The following is a 13,304-nucleotide window of genomic DNA, read 5'->3' as shown; positions in this document are numbered from 1 at the left end:
TCCTGAGGGACCTGGAGCTACAGGCTTTGAAGAGGGATGTTGGGAGGATGGACTAGGTATACTGCAACTGTAGAGTCTTGGTTTGGACTGGGTGGGGTGCTTTCCAACTAGGGCCCTGAGGGACTTCCAGGGCGAGTAGAGATGATCCAGGGAATGTGTTGGATTAGGGAAGGTACCAGAGCCACTTTAAACTCCTTGGGGAGATCCCTGACCACCTCCCTACCACCCAAGGGAAAAAGAAACTTGAAAAATTGGGACAGGCAGCCTGATTGGGCCTGGCATAAAGGGAAGGTAGATGAGAATTCAGAAGCTTATCCACCTGGATTGTTCTGGAATGCCAGGATGCCAACCTAAACAGGTCAAAGTTCTTTCTGTGGGTGGGGCCAGGGAGAGTTAGGACTTGATTTGGCAAGGCCTTTGAGACCAGAAGGGCAGGTTTTTTTTTTTTTTAATGTATCTGGAACCAGCCCTAATTTGGCATCAAGAAGCCTAAATTCCAGAGATAGTTTTGCTCAGGCCCAGCTTTGAAGAAAGGCCTTTCTCCCTCTGCATCTTATTTTCTCTATCACTACAGTGGGAACTGGGCTGATTGGCTAAACTCTGTAGGATTTGGTTTTTCTATTTCTTCCTTCTTTTCCCACCCTCATTCCAGTCTTAATCTGAATTTTCTGCCCAGAGCTCTGACCCAGAGAGGAAGGGGTAAAGAAGAGCCAGAGTTGCCATGTGTAAACTTTTCAAGGGCTCTGCACCTCCCTACTGCTGGCTCTCCATCTACTTTCTACAGGACCTTGAGTAGATACCTGCCTTAATTTTCCCTGCTATTAACTGATGGTGTTGTTGGTGTTCTTTTTAGCTATTATGGTTCTTGACCTTAGATACCCTTGTTTGAGGGAAAAATCAAGTCCTCAAGAGCTCTCCTGTAGTCTCAGGGAGAGGGTGGACTGAGAAGCCTCCAGAAGCTGACCAAGCAACTCTTTCCTGCAAACAGCAAGCCTAGACTAATGCCAGGCCTGATTCTGCAAAGCCTTTCACCCTCAGAGCACGTGAGGCAATAGGCAGGGACAAACAGGAGTTTGAGGTTCTCTCAGCTTCCATAGAGGCCCTAATGCTGTGAACTGCTTTGCCTGCACACAGAAGGGACTGAGGGTGCAGGAGGGCTCTGAGCCAGTGGGTGAAGCCTGGAGACTTGGCCTTAGGCTCAGAGGCTTTGGGGAGGAGATGGGCTATTCTGTCCACTGGTTGGTTGTAGAAACAAGAGACTAGATAAACTAGCTTCTGTAGTCCTAGAAGCCAGGCAGAGGAGTGAGGAGAAGGTCTCCCAATCTGTTCAAGCTTCATCCTACTCTAGATTGGGTTCATTGTCTTCCCTCTGAAATTGAGTTTGAGTGTTGTCTTGGGATTCTGAGTCAGTCTTCCTTATCCATGGCGGAAGCTGTCCAAATTTAGGAAACATTATTCTCAGACGCCCCACCTGAACACAAGGGCTGACTTCACTGAGTCCCAGCCTGCTGTATGGGGCCCTGACAGCACACCACTCCATCCCCAGGTCTGACAAGATGTACCAGGTTCCACTGCCACTGGATCGGGATGGGATCCTGGTTCGGCTCCGCTTCACCCTGGTGGTCCTGGTCACGGTCTGCTGTCCATTTATCGCCTTCCTCTTCTGCATCCTCTGGTCCCTGCTCTTCCACTTCAAGGAGACAACGGCCACACACTGTGGGGTAGGGCTTCGGGGGCACTCATACCTCATATTCAGGCCCATCTTGATCTATTTTGGATCCTGATTTTATTTTGATAGGATTAACCAGCTTTCCAGTAGGGTCCATCAAATATACTGGACTTCTTGTGGGGGGGTTACCTGAAAATTGAGGTCTCAAGGATTAGACTCCCTCCACCTTCCATGAAGGTTCTAGGGACTGGGGCCACTGAAATTGGGCAGCCCCCAAACCCACAACTCAATCATTACTTCAAAGAGGACACATTCAGGAGCCCCAGCATTTGCTGGAATGTAAACAGAACAGGACTGAAGGCATTTTGGGTCTCATAGTGGCACTGTGGGCTTGTGCCTGTCTTTGAGAATGTGATTCTGTATATGTATATGTATGTGTGTGAGTGATATAACTATATATAATGGCTTTGAGTGGGGTATATATGTAAAAGAAACTCTTATCAGTGCCTGTCTATATGGGAACCCAATTATGTGCATGTATTATATGTTCTGGGGTGGGTCTCATGAGCACTGAGGCTCCACCAATTGTCATCTACCCTCTGGATGGGAATATGGGGTGTCTGGGCCATGAAGATAGGAGAGTTCTTTCTCTGTAGGATATCAGAGTAAATAGGGTGAGACTTGCATTAACCTCTGCTATGTTCTTAATTCATCCACTGAGACCCAGAGCTTCAGTTACCCATGTCTAAAGTGAGGTTGAGCCAGGTACAGTGGCCCATAACTGTAATCCCAATGACTTGAGAGAATGAGGCGGGAGGCTCAGCCTCAGCAACTTGGTGAGACCCTGTCTCAAAATAAAAAGGACTGGGGATGTAGCTTGGTGGTAAAGCACCCCCAGGTTCAATCTCCAGTACTAAAAAATTAAATAGTGAGGTTGATGATTCCTGTCCTACTCCTTTTCCAGGGCTAGTGTAGAGCTCTAGATATTGCAAAGATGAGAAAGTAGTTTGGGGAATGTGAAGGGTGAGGGTCAGGAGAATGAGGAAGAAGAGATTGTTAGAGAGGAAGGCGGGCAGGAGATGAAGTTATCCTTGGGACTCTAGGTGAAAAACCAGGGCCTGAACATGGACTCTTGGGCTAGTTTCTGAGAGAGTTTTGAAGGCCCTCAGCTAACTTCCTTTATAGGAAGTTGTGGACCTAAAAGAGCATCTGCTTCAGAGAAAGAGGAAGAAGTAGCAGAGAGGTCTGGTTAGGAGTTTGGGATGGAACCCACTTCTTTTGTTCATATGACATGAAGTTTTCCCTCAGATTTGTCAGTGGATAGGCATGAGTCTTTGAGTATAGGCACTTAGTCTGATGAGACCTGTTGCTAGGAGCTATCAGAAGGAATAGGACTGGAAGGAAAAGGAGTGACCAGGTGATCTGAGGGAGAGGATTACTCTTTTCTGACTTAGTGCTTGTTTCAGATAATGCATCAGTGTTCCCATTACTCTGGCCAACTCTAGTTCATCCAGCAGAACTCTACCAAGATGTCTTCTCCTCCAGAAAGCCTTCCCTTTGGGACAAACTTATAACTCCCTTTTCTGGGTGCTTACAGTTCCCTGTGTTATCTTTCATATACTTATATATTTGTGTCTATCTTCCACACCAGACCAGGATCTCCTTGAGGGTAGATAATGCATCTGAGTCAGAATGTATTTGTTGAATAAATGGATAGGACCCCCCCAACCTAATGCCACAGGAAAAGGAAGACGTGGTATAAAGCAGTCATAGTCTAAAAAAAATATATAATATTTATACAACATATAGCATTAAACTGAGTAGGCTGTTTGCACTGACACTTGTGGCTGGCCCTGAGGGCTAATAGGATAGATAACCTCAGCATACTTTGTATACCTGTTACCTACTCTTGGCATACCTGTTGGGAAACTAAGGCATAGGTAGTTGTTGAAGGTTACCTGGTCATCTGGAGCAGTAGTAGGCCTGTTGGATCCCACTTTTCATATATGCTTTGGATTTCCCATCTGGAATATTCCAGGAGCCAAGCCTGGTGGCGCATGCCTGTAATTCCAGCAGCTCAGGAGGCTGAGTTAGGAGGATCACCAGTTCAAAGCCAACCTCAGCAAAAGCAAGGTTCTAAGCAACTCAATGAGTCCTTGTCTCTAAATAAAATACAAAATGGGGTTGGGAAATGTGGCTCAGTGATCAAGTGCCCCTGAGTTAAATCCCCACCAAAAATAAATAAATAAAAATAAGAAAAATAAAATAAAGAAATGAAAATGGCTAGGAATGTAGCTCATTGTTAAAACTCCCTTGGGTTCAATTCCTCAATACCTCCCCCACCCCCAAAAGTAGAATATCCCAGGAATGGCCAAACCAAGGAGTGAAGAAAGCAACCTAGCACAACACATCTATAATTAACAACTTTTCCTCTGCTTGCACATGCCCTGTGATGGGGCTTCCTCCATTTTCAGGTAACCTTTTCTAAGGCGGCTTAGAAGTAACAATCTCTCTCTCCTCTCTCTCTCTCTCTCTCTCTCTCTCTTTTTTTTTTTTTTTTTTGGTACCAGGGATTGAACCCAAGGGCACTTGACTACTGAGCCACATCTCCAGCCCTTTTTTATATTTTATTAGAGATAGGGTCTCATTGAATTGCTTAGTGCATCACTAAGTTATTGAGGCTGGCTTTGAACTAGTGATTCTCCTGCCTTAGCTTCCCTAGCTGCTGGGATTACAAGTATGTGCCACTGCACCTGGCAACAATCTCTTTCTTATAGTGAGCATAGGATTTTTTTTTTTTTCTTCTTTTTTCCTTTCTGTAAGTCTCTATCCTGACCCTGGCTCTGCTTTGATAGCCATGGAACTACTCTCTTATTTTGGCTTTAAGTCAACCTGCAGAGATCGAGAAGACAACAGTGGGGCTGTGTCGTGTATGTGTGTGGTGCTAGGTGCTGGTAATTGAACTCAGGGGCACTCTGTCACTGAGCTACATCCCCAGCCCTTTTTAAAATTTTTTAAAAATTTGAGACAGGGTCTCACAAAGTTGCTAAGACTAGCTTTGAACTTCTGCCTCACCCTCCTGAGTCGTTGGAATTATTGGAGTGTGCTATAATCCTGGCTCCTTAGGAGGTCTTTTTAGACAGCATAACTATAGTTTCTTCAGGCAACACACACAGGACGTGGCCTCTAGGCTTCTCCCCACCTTGAACATACCCTTGGATTTGACCTAGTTGGTAACTATTTTCTCTGTGTTGGGCCTTGATCTGGGCATGGGACTTCAGGTAGCCTGGGTAGTATAGGTGAAAGTAAGATTATTCATTCCTATTACTGGCTGTTAGATATCTGTTGATGCAGCCTGAGTTGCCATTAGCTGTTTCCCCATAGGTACAGGCAGGACACTGATGTTTCATATTCAGATCTGCCTAGATTCTTTTGAATCCTATGATTCTATTATTATTATCACAGATTAGCCAGTTCTCTAATGGGGCATAACATACATACTTGGTTTTGCTCCAGTCAAAAAGGGCCAGATCCAATTCTGTTTTTTCTCTTTTCTAGAAACCTGCATGCATCCCTGATTACAACCCTCAGAGAGGTCCCCACCCCCACCCCGGCAAAGAAGCTGCAGTGGACTGACCTCAGCCACTATCACTTCTTAACCGTTGCAGAGTGTTCCGGGATTTATGATGTGGCCTTGTTGATCCTGGGAAGGCTGTGTGCCTGGGCAGCCGTGGAGAACTAGGCTCTGTGGGTGGGAGGGAAGGCCCTGAGGAGCTAGGGGTGGGACCCTCCTGTCTTAGAGCAGTCTCAGTCTGGCTAGAGCCCTCAACTCAAGCCCCGGATTCTTCAGCACCCAGTGTGAGTGTTGCTTAGTGAGCCCCCACCCCTACCCCATCCCTGATGAGTAGCTGGACTAGTAGACTGGGGTCTCCTTAATGAAGGGAAGTATAAGTCCCCAGGGGAGATCTGATCTTAGGCCTTTTACAAAGCCATCTCTGTCTGCCTCAGAAGGGAGCCAGCTTGAGGGGTCATGGTGGTGGGGCATTAGCAGGTGCAGGGAGGGATAGGGAGAGGTAAAGCCCAGCTCTCTGGGTTTTTGTCTGACCTGGACAGAATCTTCCTGGGTCTGGCTCAGCACAGCAGGCTGATGCTGAGTGGAGAAAGTTTCTATGACCCTCAGATTCCCCCATCTTTGGATTGGGTGACGTGGTCTTCTTAGATGGGGAGATGGGAGTTTGAACCTTCACAAGAACCCTGATATTCTGAGTTCAGGGTGCTGATGGCCTGAGGCTTTGCTCATTCAGAGCCTGGGGGTGGGAGGTCTGGTAGCCTATGGCCCCACTGAAATAGGTTCTAGACACTCCCATTGTTCCTAGTTGAACTTGGGTGAGGAGGAGGAATGTGGTCAGACGGGGTGAGTGGGAGGGCTTTACCAGTTCAAGCCAAAGGTTCTTTGTCCAGGTTACTTGGCTTGAAGGAGGTCTTGATGTAGAGCCTTAAGCTGTCCAGTGGCAAGAGATCTTAGTCCTAGTGTTTGATCCTGTATAGTTCTGGACCTCAGTCTTTCCTTCTGTGGGATGGGAATAATAACCTTTCTACTTCTGATCCTTCTCCTTAGTGACTGTGAGGTCGTGAGAGTGAGGTGAGTCATCAGGACTCCCAGGTCCTGTCCCCTGGAAGCTTCTATTGCCCAGGTTCTTCAAGAGGTGAACCTAGATTCTCAGTGTACCAGCAGATTCCCAAAAGTTGCTCCTGTCCCATCTCCCACTGTTCCTTGGCAGTCTTCCTTTCCCCCCTTGTGTCCTTTCTACCATTTCTGCTCTGGCTCTTCCCTATACTCTGAGGAACCAGCTCTGGAAAAGGCCCCACTTTCCCAAGCCCAGATATTTCACCAGGCCCCAAGTTGTGTCCCTTGCCCTTCTTGGGCCACTTCCTACAGGATGTTCTCTGCGGCCTCCCAGCCCTTGGACCCCGATGGGACTGTGTTCCGGCTCCGCTTCACAGCCATGGTCTGGTGGGTCATCACTTTCCCTGCGTTCGGCTTCTTCTTCTGCATCATCTGGTCCCTGGTGTTCCACTTTGAGTACACAGTGGCCACTGACTGTGGGGTGAGTGCCAGGCTCCTTAGCACTTGGGTCAGGGCCAGGGTAAGAGATCGTGGTGAGGCAGGATTGGAGAGTAGGAGAGAACTAGAGGGTCAGAGAGGGATAGAGAATTTGGCAGTAGAGATTCATAGTGTCTGTAGAGTCACAGTCCTCCACGAATTGGAATTGGAAGAGGATTATACAAAGTCCAAAGGAGCTGGACGTGGTGGCGCATACCTATAATCCCAGTGGCTCAGGAGGCTAAGACAGGAGGATCACAAGTTCAAAGCCTGCCTCAGCAACTTAGCAAGGTCCTAAGCAATTTAGCAAGATTCTGTCTCTAACTTAAATAAAAGGGCTGGGGATGTGGTTAAGTGCCCCTGAGTTCAAGTTCAATCCCCAGTACAAACAAAAAGGAAAAAAAAAAAGAAAGAAAGAAAGAAAGAACGTTCAAATGGAGTTGGGGTTTGGGAGGTTGATGTAGGAGAGAAGGGAAGGGGTTGGAGGACTGGCCAGGAGAGATCACGAGAGGGAGAGGTAGCTGAAAAAAGACCAGACTACAAAGGAAGCCAGTAATGAGAAGGTACAGTGAGGCCCAGAGCCAAAAGTAACAGGTGGCTTAGCCCTACTCTAGGATTCTCAAGCTTTGTTTCTCCACGAGCAGCCCTAGCCCCACAGCCTGTGGGGTACACTCAGGGCTCTGCTAGCTGGAAATCTGGATGGACTTCTTGCTTTCCAGATCAGTTCACTAGATCTTTCCTGAGGGACCAGGGGTAGAAGTTCTATGTCAGGGACATGGAGCTGAAAATGGACTTGTTCTCAGCATCTCATTCCTGCAAGAGACAGTCCTTGGGCACAGTTGAAATATAGTGAGTTGGGATTCTTGCAATAAAAGGGAATGAAGGTTTTCAGGGATCAGAGGAAGCACCTAACCCAGCTTGGATGTTGGGGAAGTCTGACTTTCTATAGGAGGGGGCATTGTTTGTGGGAGATAGGGGGATGTGAAGAAGGATCTTTGTGAATGCCAGGCCGACAGCTTTGGATTTTATCCAGAGGGCAATGAGGAGCTTTGGAAAGATTTTAAGCAGGAAAAGGGATATGATTAGATTTGTCCTTTAGAAGATCATCTCAGCTCCTGAGTGGAGAACAGATTTAAGGGTTGATACAAGAATAGGGATGCTAGTGTAGTGACGCATACTATTGGAGACCAGAGCTAAGATGGAGACCATGAGGTTAGAAAGGAAAGAGGATGGAGTCCAGAGAGGAAAAGGAAATAGGATTGACAGGAATTAAAATTTTTGTTTAGTTGGCAAGGGATGAGGAGGCAGCAAGGCAGGTAGAAAAAGTCATTTATAATTTGGGGAGGACTTTTAATCTGAGACCAAAGAAATGGATCTCTAATGGTAAAAACCTGGGGAATTCTTAGAAACCCCACTTTGTGAGTTTCTGATCTCCTGCGCTATTAGAAAGGGGTTTTCTATCAGGGGCTAGGGATATAGCTCAGTTGGTAGAGTGCTTACCTTCCATGCACAAGGCCCTGGGTTCAATCCCCAGTACTGCCAAAAAAAAAAAAAAAAAAAAGAAAGAAAGAAAGGGGTTTTCTACCCATTTCTCAGTACTTTTAGCTCTGGGCTCATGGAGAGGTTTGGAGTGAGCTGTGTATCTGGTCTCTGATAGATCTTGCTGTTGCTTATTGCTGGCACTGTTGGTGAGTGAGCAACTTATGTGCTGGGAATGGGGGTGGAGGTGGGGTATATATATACATACTTGATTTTGTTTGTGCATATGTGAGTATGCACGCATGTGCCCCTGTGTGTGAAGAGACAATCCCTGCTCTTAGATTCTCATCCTAATCTGAGAGGATTTTGTGAAAACAGAATGCAGTCACAAGGCTCTAACTTTTCACTTCTCCCCAAGGTCTCCCCCCAATTCTCCATCATCTCTACCCAGTACTTGTTCCCAGCATCAGAAAGGACTCATCACTTTTGAGTGCTTTGAGCTCTTCCAGTCAGGCTTAGGTACTGGTCCTATTCCTCTTAAAGTAGCTGAGATTAGGGAGCAATCTTCAGAATAAATATTCCAGGAAGAAAAGGCAACACTCATTAACCGAACTGAGAGTAATGGAGAGGCTCAAAAATCAAGTCAGGCGGGCCTGGGGATATAGTTCAGTTAGTTGAGTGCCTGTTCCACATGTACAAGGCCTTGGGTTCAATCCCCAGCACTATACACACACACACACCAAAAAAAAAAAAAAAAAGTAAGGAGACTTGGAGGTCTCACTGTATCTGGTGTCCTGCCTCTCAACCCATAAACAGGCCTGGCTGACTGGCCACTTGACTCACAGTGGCCAGTCTTTTCAGAGAAAAGCCTGCAGGCATTTCAGAGAAGTCTATCTTCTGAAATCTGTCATTTATTGTACCCACTATGTGCCAGACACTGCAGATGCTTTGCATACCTTACATTTAGAATTCATAATCACTCTGCAGGTTAATGGTGTTATACCCGGGTTACCAATGAAGAAATTGGAACTCAGAGAGGTGAAGTGCCTTGCTCAAGGTCCCCCAGATAAGCTTGGATACAGACCCATCTTTATGAAGTTCCAAAGCCTCCTGCTGCCTCTGCACTGATTACTCAAGCCATGGCCTTGAGAGCAGTGTCTCTTCTTGGAGAACTCTGTACTAAGTTTCCTGTGACAGAGCTGAACTTGACAGTGCTATACTTAGCTTCCTCCACACATTTTTTACGGAGGCCGTGAAGTCCCTGACTTGAACCCTTCCTCAGGCCCACCCCTCCCCTGTGAGCTGTCTCTAATTTTGCCTACCTTCCCAATAGTCTGTAGATCCATTCCACTAGAGGAAAGGAATAGTTTTTCAGAGCTCCATCTCTGAAGACTTATTCCTTCAAGAGAACAAGTTCATTCCCTTGCTGGGTCACTGGATTTCTGACACTGCCCTGGCTCTTGTTGAGAGTCTAAAAATGTCATGGAAGCTGGGTGTGGTAGTGCATGCCTGTAATCCCAACAATTTGGGAGGCCAAGGCAGAAGGACTGCAAGGTCGAGGCCAGCCTCAGCTACTTAGTGAGACCCTCTCACTAAATAAATAAATAAATAAATAATTGCTGGGGATGTGGCTCAGTGGTTAAATACCCCTGGGTTCAATCCCTGGTACCAAACCAAACCAAACAACAACAACAACAACAAAAGTGCCATGAAAAGTGTGGGCAATGAACTGGTAACTTCCAGTCTTGGAAACTTTTAAAAATACAGGTGCTCAGGTTTCAAAACCTGCATTTTCACACATCTTCCCAGTGAGTTGTACTTAGTTTGCAAAGCACTGCTGTAGGCCAGAAAGTATTAAGAGATCCTCCTCCCATTCCTGTTTCCATCTCAAGTACTGTTCACTTGTCCCATATTGTTTCACTGCTCATACAAGCAATACCAGTCCTTGAAGCCTCCCCTTTTCTCAGCCTACAATGAGGTTGCATTTCCTTAAGGAAGGAGGAGTTCCAGGTATTGAGAAAGATGGATAGGGAGATGCACAAGAACAGGGTCATTTTCTCAGACTATATCAGGTTAGAAGCATCCACTTTCTTAAACATGATCAGTATAGGGGTACCCTTCTTGCCTAGCTCCCTCAGGATCTCTCAGCACCCTCTACCACCTGGGCACATTTACCCTGAAGAATGAGTGGAACTGGAAGCAGTGAGAGGAACAGCTCAGCTAGGTAGCCCTGTTCTAAGGAAGGTCAGAGAGTCTGTGACATCTCTGTCCTCAGGACTAATTCTAGAGTCCTGGATTCCTGGGACTCCCCTGGGGTCTTTTCTGAGACACAGCTCTAAGCTATGGGCATAGGAGCATTTGAACCCATCTACACACCTGTCCAAATGTGCAGGTTCCAGTTTGTGGGGAGATAGAATATGCCTACCCTGCCCTTGCACAAATCTCAGTCTGGCTGGGGAATAAAAACCCAGCACCCTGGGCCCATGACCTGGAAGGGAAGGTCTCTTGGGAGAGCTCTGGGAGCACTTAAAAGAAGACTTCCTGGAAGGGAAGGGGCTGGAGCAGAGCCCGTGACTGTGATAGATTGGGTGGGCAGGACCAGTGGAGGACATGCACGGACCAGTCACAACTTTCTAGGTGCCCAATTATCTACCCTCGGTGAGCTCAGCCATCGGCGGAGAGGTGCCCCAGCGCTATGTGTGGCGCTTCTGCATTGGCCTACACTCAGCACCCCGCTTCTTGGCGGCCTTCGCCTACTGGAACCACTACCTCAGCTGTGCCTCCCCGTGTCCTGGCTACCGCCTGCTCTGCCGCCTCAACTTTGGCCTCAACGTCGTGGAGAACCTCGCACTATTAGTGCTCACCTATGTCTCCTCCTCTGAGGACTTCAGTGGGTGCTCCCACGGTGGAGGGGTGGAAGAGGGTTTGGGAAAGGGACAGAGCCCACCCCTTCTCACATACAAACCTTCCTGTGGAAGGGTGAGGGCGCTGCTGGCTGTGTGTGCTCCCCATCCTCCTCTCTCCCTCCAGCCGTCCATGAAAATGCTTTCATTGTGTTCATCGCTGCTTCCCTCGGTCACATGCTCCTCACCTGCATTCTCTGGCGGCTGACCAAGAAGCACACAGTAAGTCAGGAGGTACGGTCTACCCTACTGGGCTCCACGGGGCCCAGAAGAAAATCAAGAACATCTGTCCTCAGGATGCTGGTAATGATGGGGTGGGAACTGGAGTTCTAGAAACCCTGGCAGAGGGGTACTGGGTTTGGGGCTGAGGCATGGAAACAAGTTAAAAGTGGCTTATTTGTCAGAATCTAGGATTATGTTTGGGTAGTAAAGGAGATTAGAATAGAAGAAATGGAGACTCCAAATAGGGGTAAAATGAGTAAGTAGCAGACAGGCTCTAGTGGCTTAGGGACAGTGTCAGGGTACTGCAGTCTAGATTCCACCCACCCATACACATGCCATTCTTTGCCACACAAAGTATCTGAGGAGTGTTGGGTTGGTGGGTGACTCCATGTAACTTTTATACTCCATCCCTCTGAAATGGAAGAGGCAGGGCTCATCAGGGATGTGAACATACTTGTCATTCCTGCTGCCCATGCCTCTGCCCCCTTCTATGACCACTATGGGAACCAAGGGAGGGAAGGCCCAGCCCTTAGAAGCTGGGGCTAAGAGGGGAAGCTACCCACATATACCCAATAAGCTGCAGAGTGATCAGACAGCCCACCCCCTAGGATCGCAAGTCCTACAGCTGGAAACAGCGGCTCTTCATCATCAACTTCGTCTCCTTCTTCTTGGCACTGGCTGTCTACTTTCGACACAACATGTATTGTGAGGCTGGAGGTGAGGCCAGGCTAGGATCCATAGATGGTCATAAGTGTCTTTGGGGCAGTTGTGATGTTTTTGAGAGTGGGCAATAGTCTTGGGTACTGGCTGACTACTATTATTTCTCTGTAGTGGGTTGGTGATTTAAGAGGCTCCTAAAAGGAAGTAACAGGAGGTTACTTGTGTCCTTAAAACAGTATACACCATCTTTGCCATCCTGGAGTACACTGTCGTTCTAACCAACATGGCATTCCACATGACAGCCTGGTGGGACTTCGGGAACAAAGAGCTGCTCATAACCTCTCAACCAGAGGAAAAGCGATTCTAACACCTCTGCTGCTGGGAGAAAGTAGCCCACTGCCTAGAAACAAGAAACCACTCTGGCCTTCCCCATACCTGTGTCCTCCTGGGTCCTTCTGAAATGGGGGAGAGGGAAGAAGGGCATAGGACAAGGCTGACCCCAGCATCTCTGGCTTCTCCTCCTCAACCCTCACACAGCCACAGGGGCCTTCAAGTAACGTCAATCTAAACTGACAGGCCCCAAGAAGCTGAGCTGGAAGGAGAGCTCCACCACTTGGTGCTAAAAAAAGTTCAGAGGTTTATGACCACCATCCAATTTTTGGCTTTTACCTAGCCACCTCTCACTGAGGTTAGGGACTGCTGAGCAGTGGCTGCAGCTTCAAAACCATAGCCATTTCTCTCCAGGTCATTCATTTGACTAGAACCTGATAATCTTCCATGCACATTTAGGCCTGTGGCTGTAGTCCCCTGCTGGGTTTGCCCAAGTGTTTTAGTCCTGACTTCACTTCTTTAGTCTGGTGTGGGCCCTAAGGTTTGTATCCTTACCTATCTGAGCCTCAGTGTGTCCATGTGTATGATGGGGGGAGGTGGCAGTGTGTGATCTCCAATGGCTTTGCCAGTGTGCTTCTGACATCATCTGATGGAAGTGGTCTATACCTGAAGGATGACCTGTTCCAGAAAAAGCACCAGCACGGCATGTGTTTCTCTTCCCTTCTGAAATCACTAGCCTATATACCCTTCCTCCTTGCAAAGATATGGGGTAGAGGGATCAAGAGGCACAGTTCCCTACCACAACACAGGCTCCCTGGTGTATAACTCCCTATTACCCCAGACCCTGAGCTCTTCTGGTTGTACATTTTATTTCAAATGAAAATAAAATTTTTTTTTCTTTTGCCAACAACCTGGGCTAACCTTTCTACTCTTGAGG

General features: G+C 47.5%; 1 protein-coding gene across 2 annotated transcripts; it reads left to right on the top strand.

The window, feature by feature from the left end:
* Positions 1-1,546: 1,546 nt before the first annotated feature.
* On the top strand, positions 1,547-13,277 carry Pgap2 (post-GPI attachment to proteins 2). Of its 2 annotated transcripts, XM_027942579.2 has the most exons (6): positions 1,547-1,721; positions 6,565-6,777; positions 10,890-11,142; positions 11,283-11,389; positions 11,986-12,094; positions 12,274-13,277. In XM_027942579.2, exons 1-6 carry the CDS (start codon positions 1,557-1,559, stop codon positions 12,402-12,404), a joined length of 978 nt encoding a protein of 325 aa, XP_027798380.1. In that variant the 5' UTR covers positions 1,547-1,556; the 3' UTR covers positions 12,405-13,277. The 2 variants fall into 2 exon arrangements, with proteins under 2 accessions (XP_027798380.1, XP_027798379.1); XM_027942578.3 differs by lacking the exon at positions 6,565-6,777 and having other exon boundaries at positions 11,283-11,377.
* Positions 13,278-13,304: the final 27 nt, after the last annotated feature.

This window comes from Marmota flaviventris, chromosome 9 (genome assembly GCF_047511675.1).
Source record: "Marmota flaviventris isolate mMarFla1 chromosome 9, mMarFla1.hap1, whole genome shotgun sequence".
Lineage (NCBI taxonomy): Eukaryota > Metazoa > Chordata > Mammalia > Rodentia > Sciuridae > Marmota > Marmota flaviventris.
This window is presented reverse-complemented; position numbering and strand designations above follow the sequence as displayed.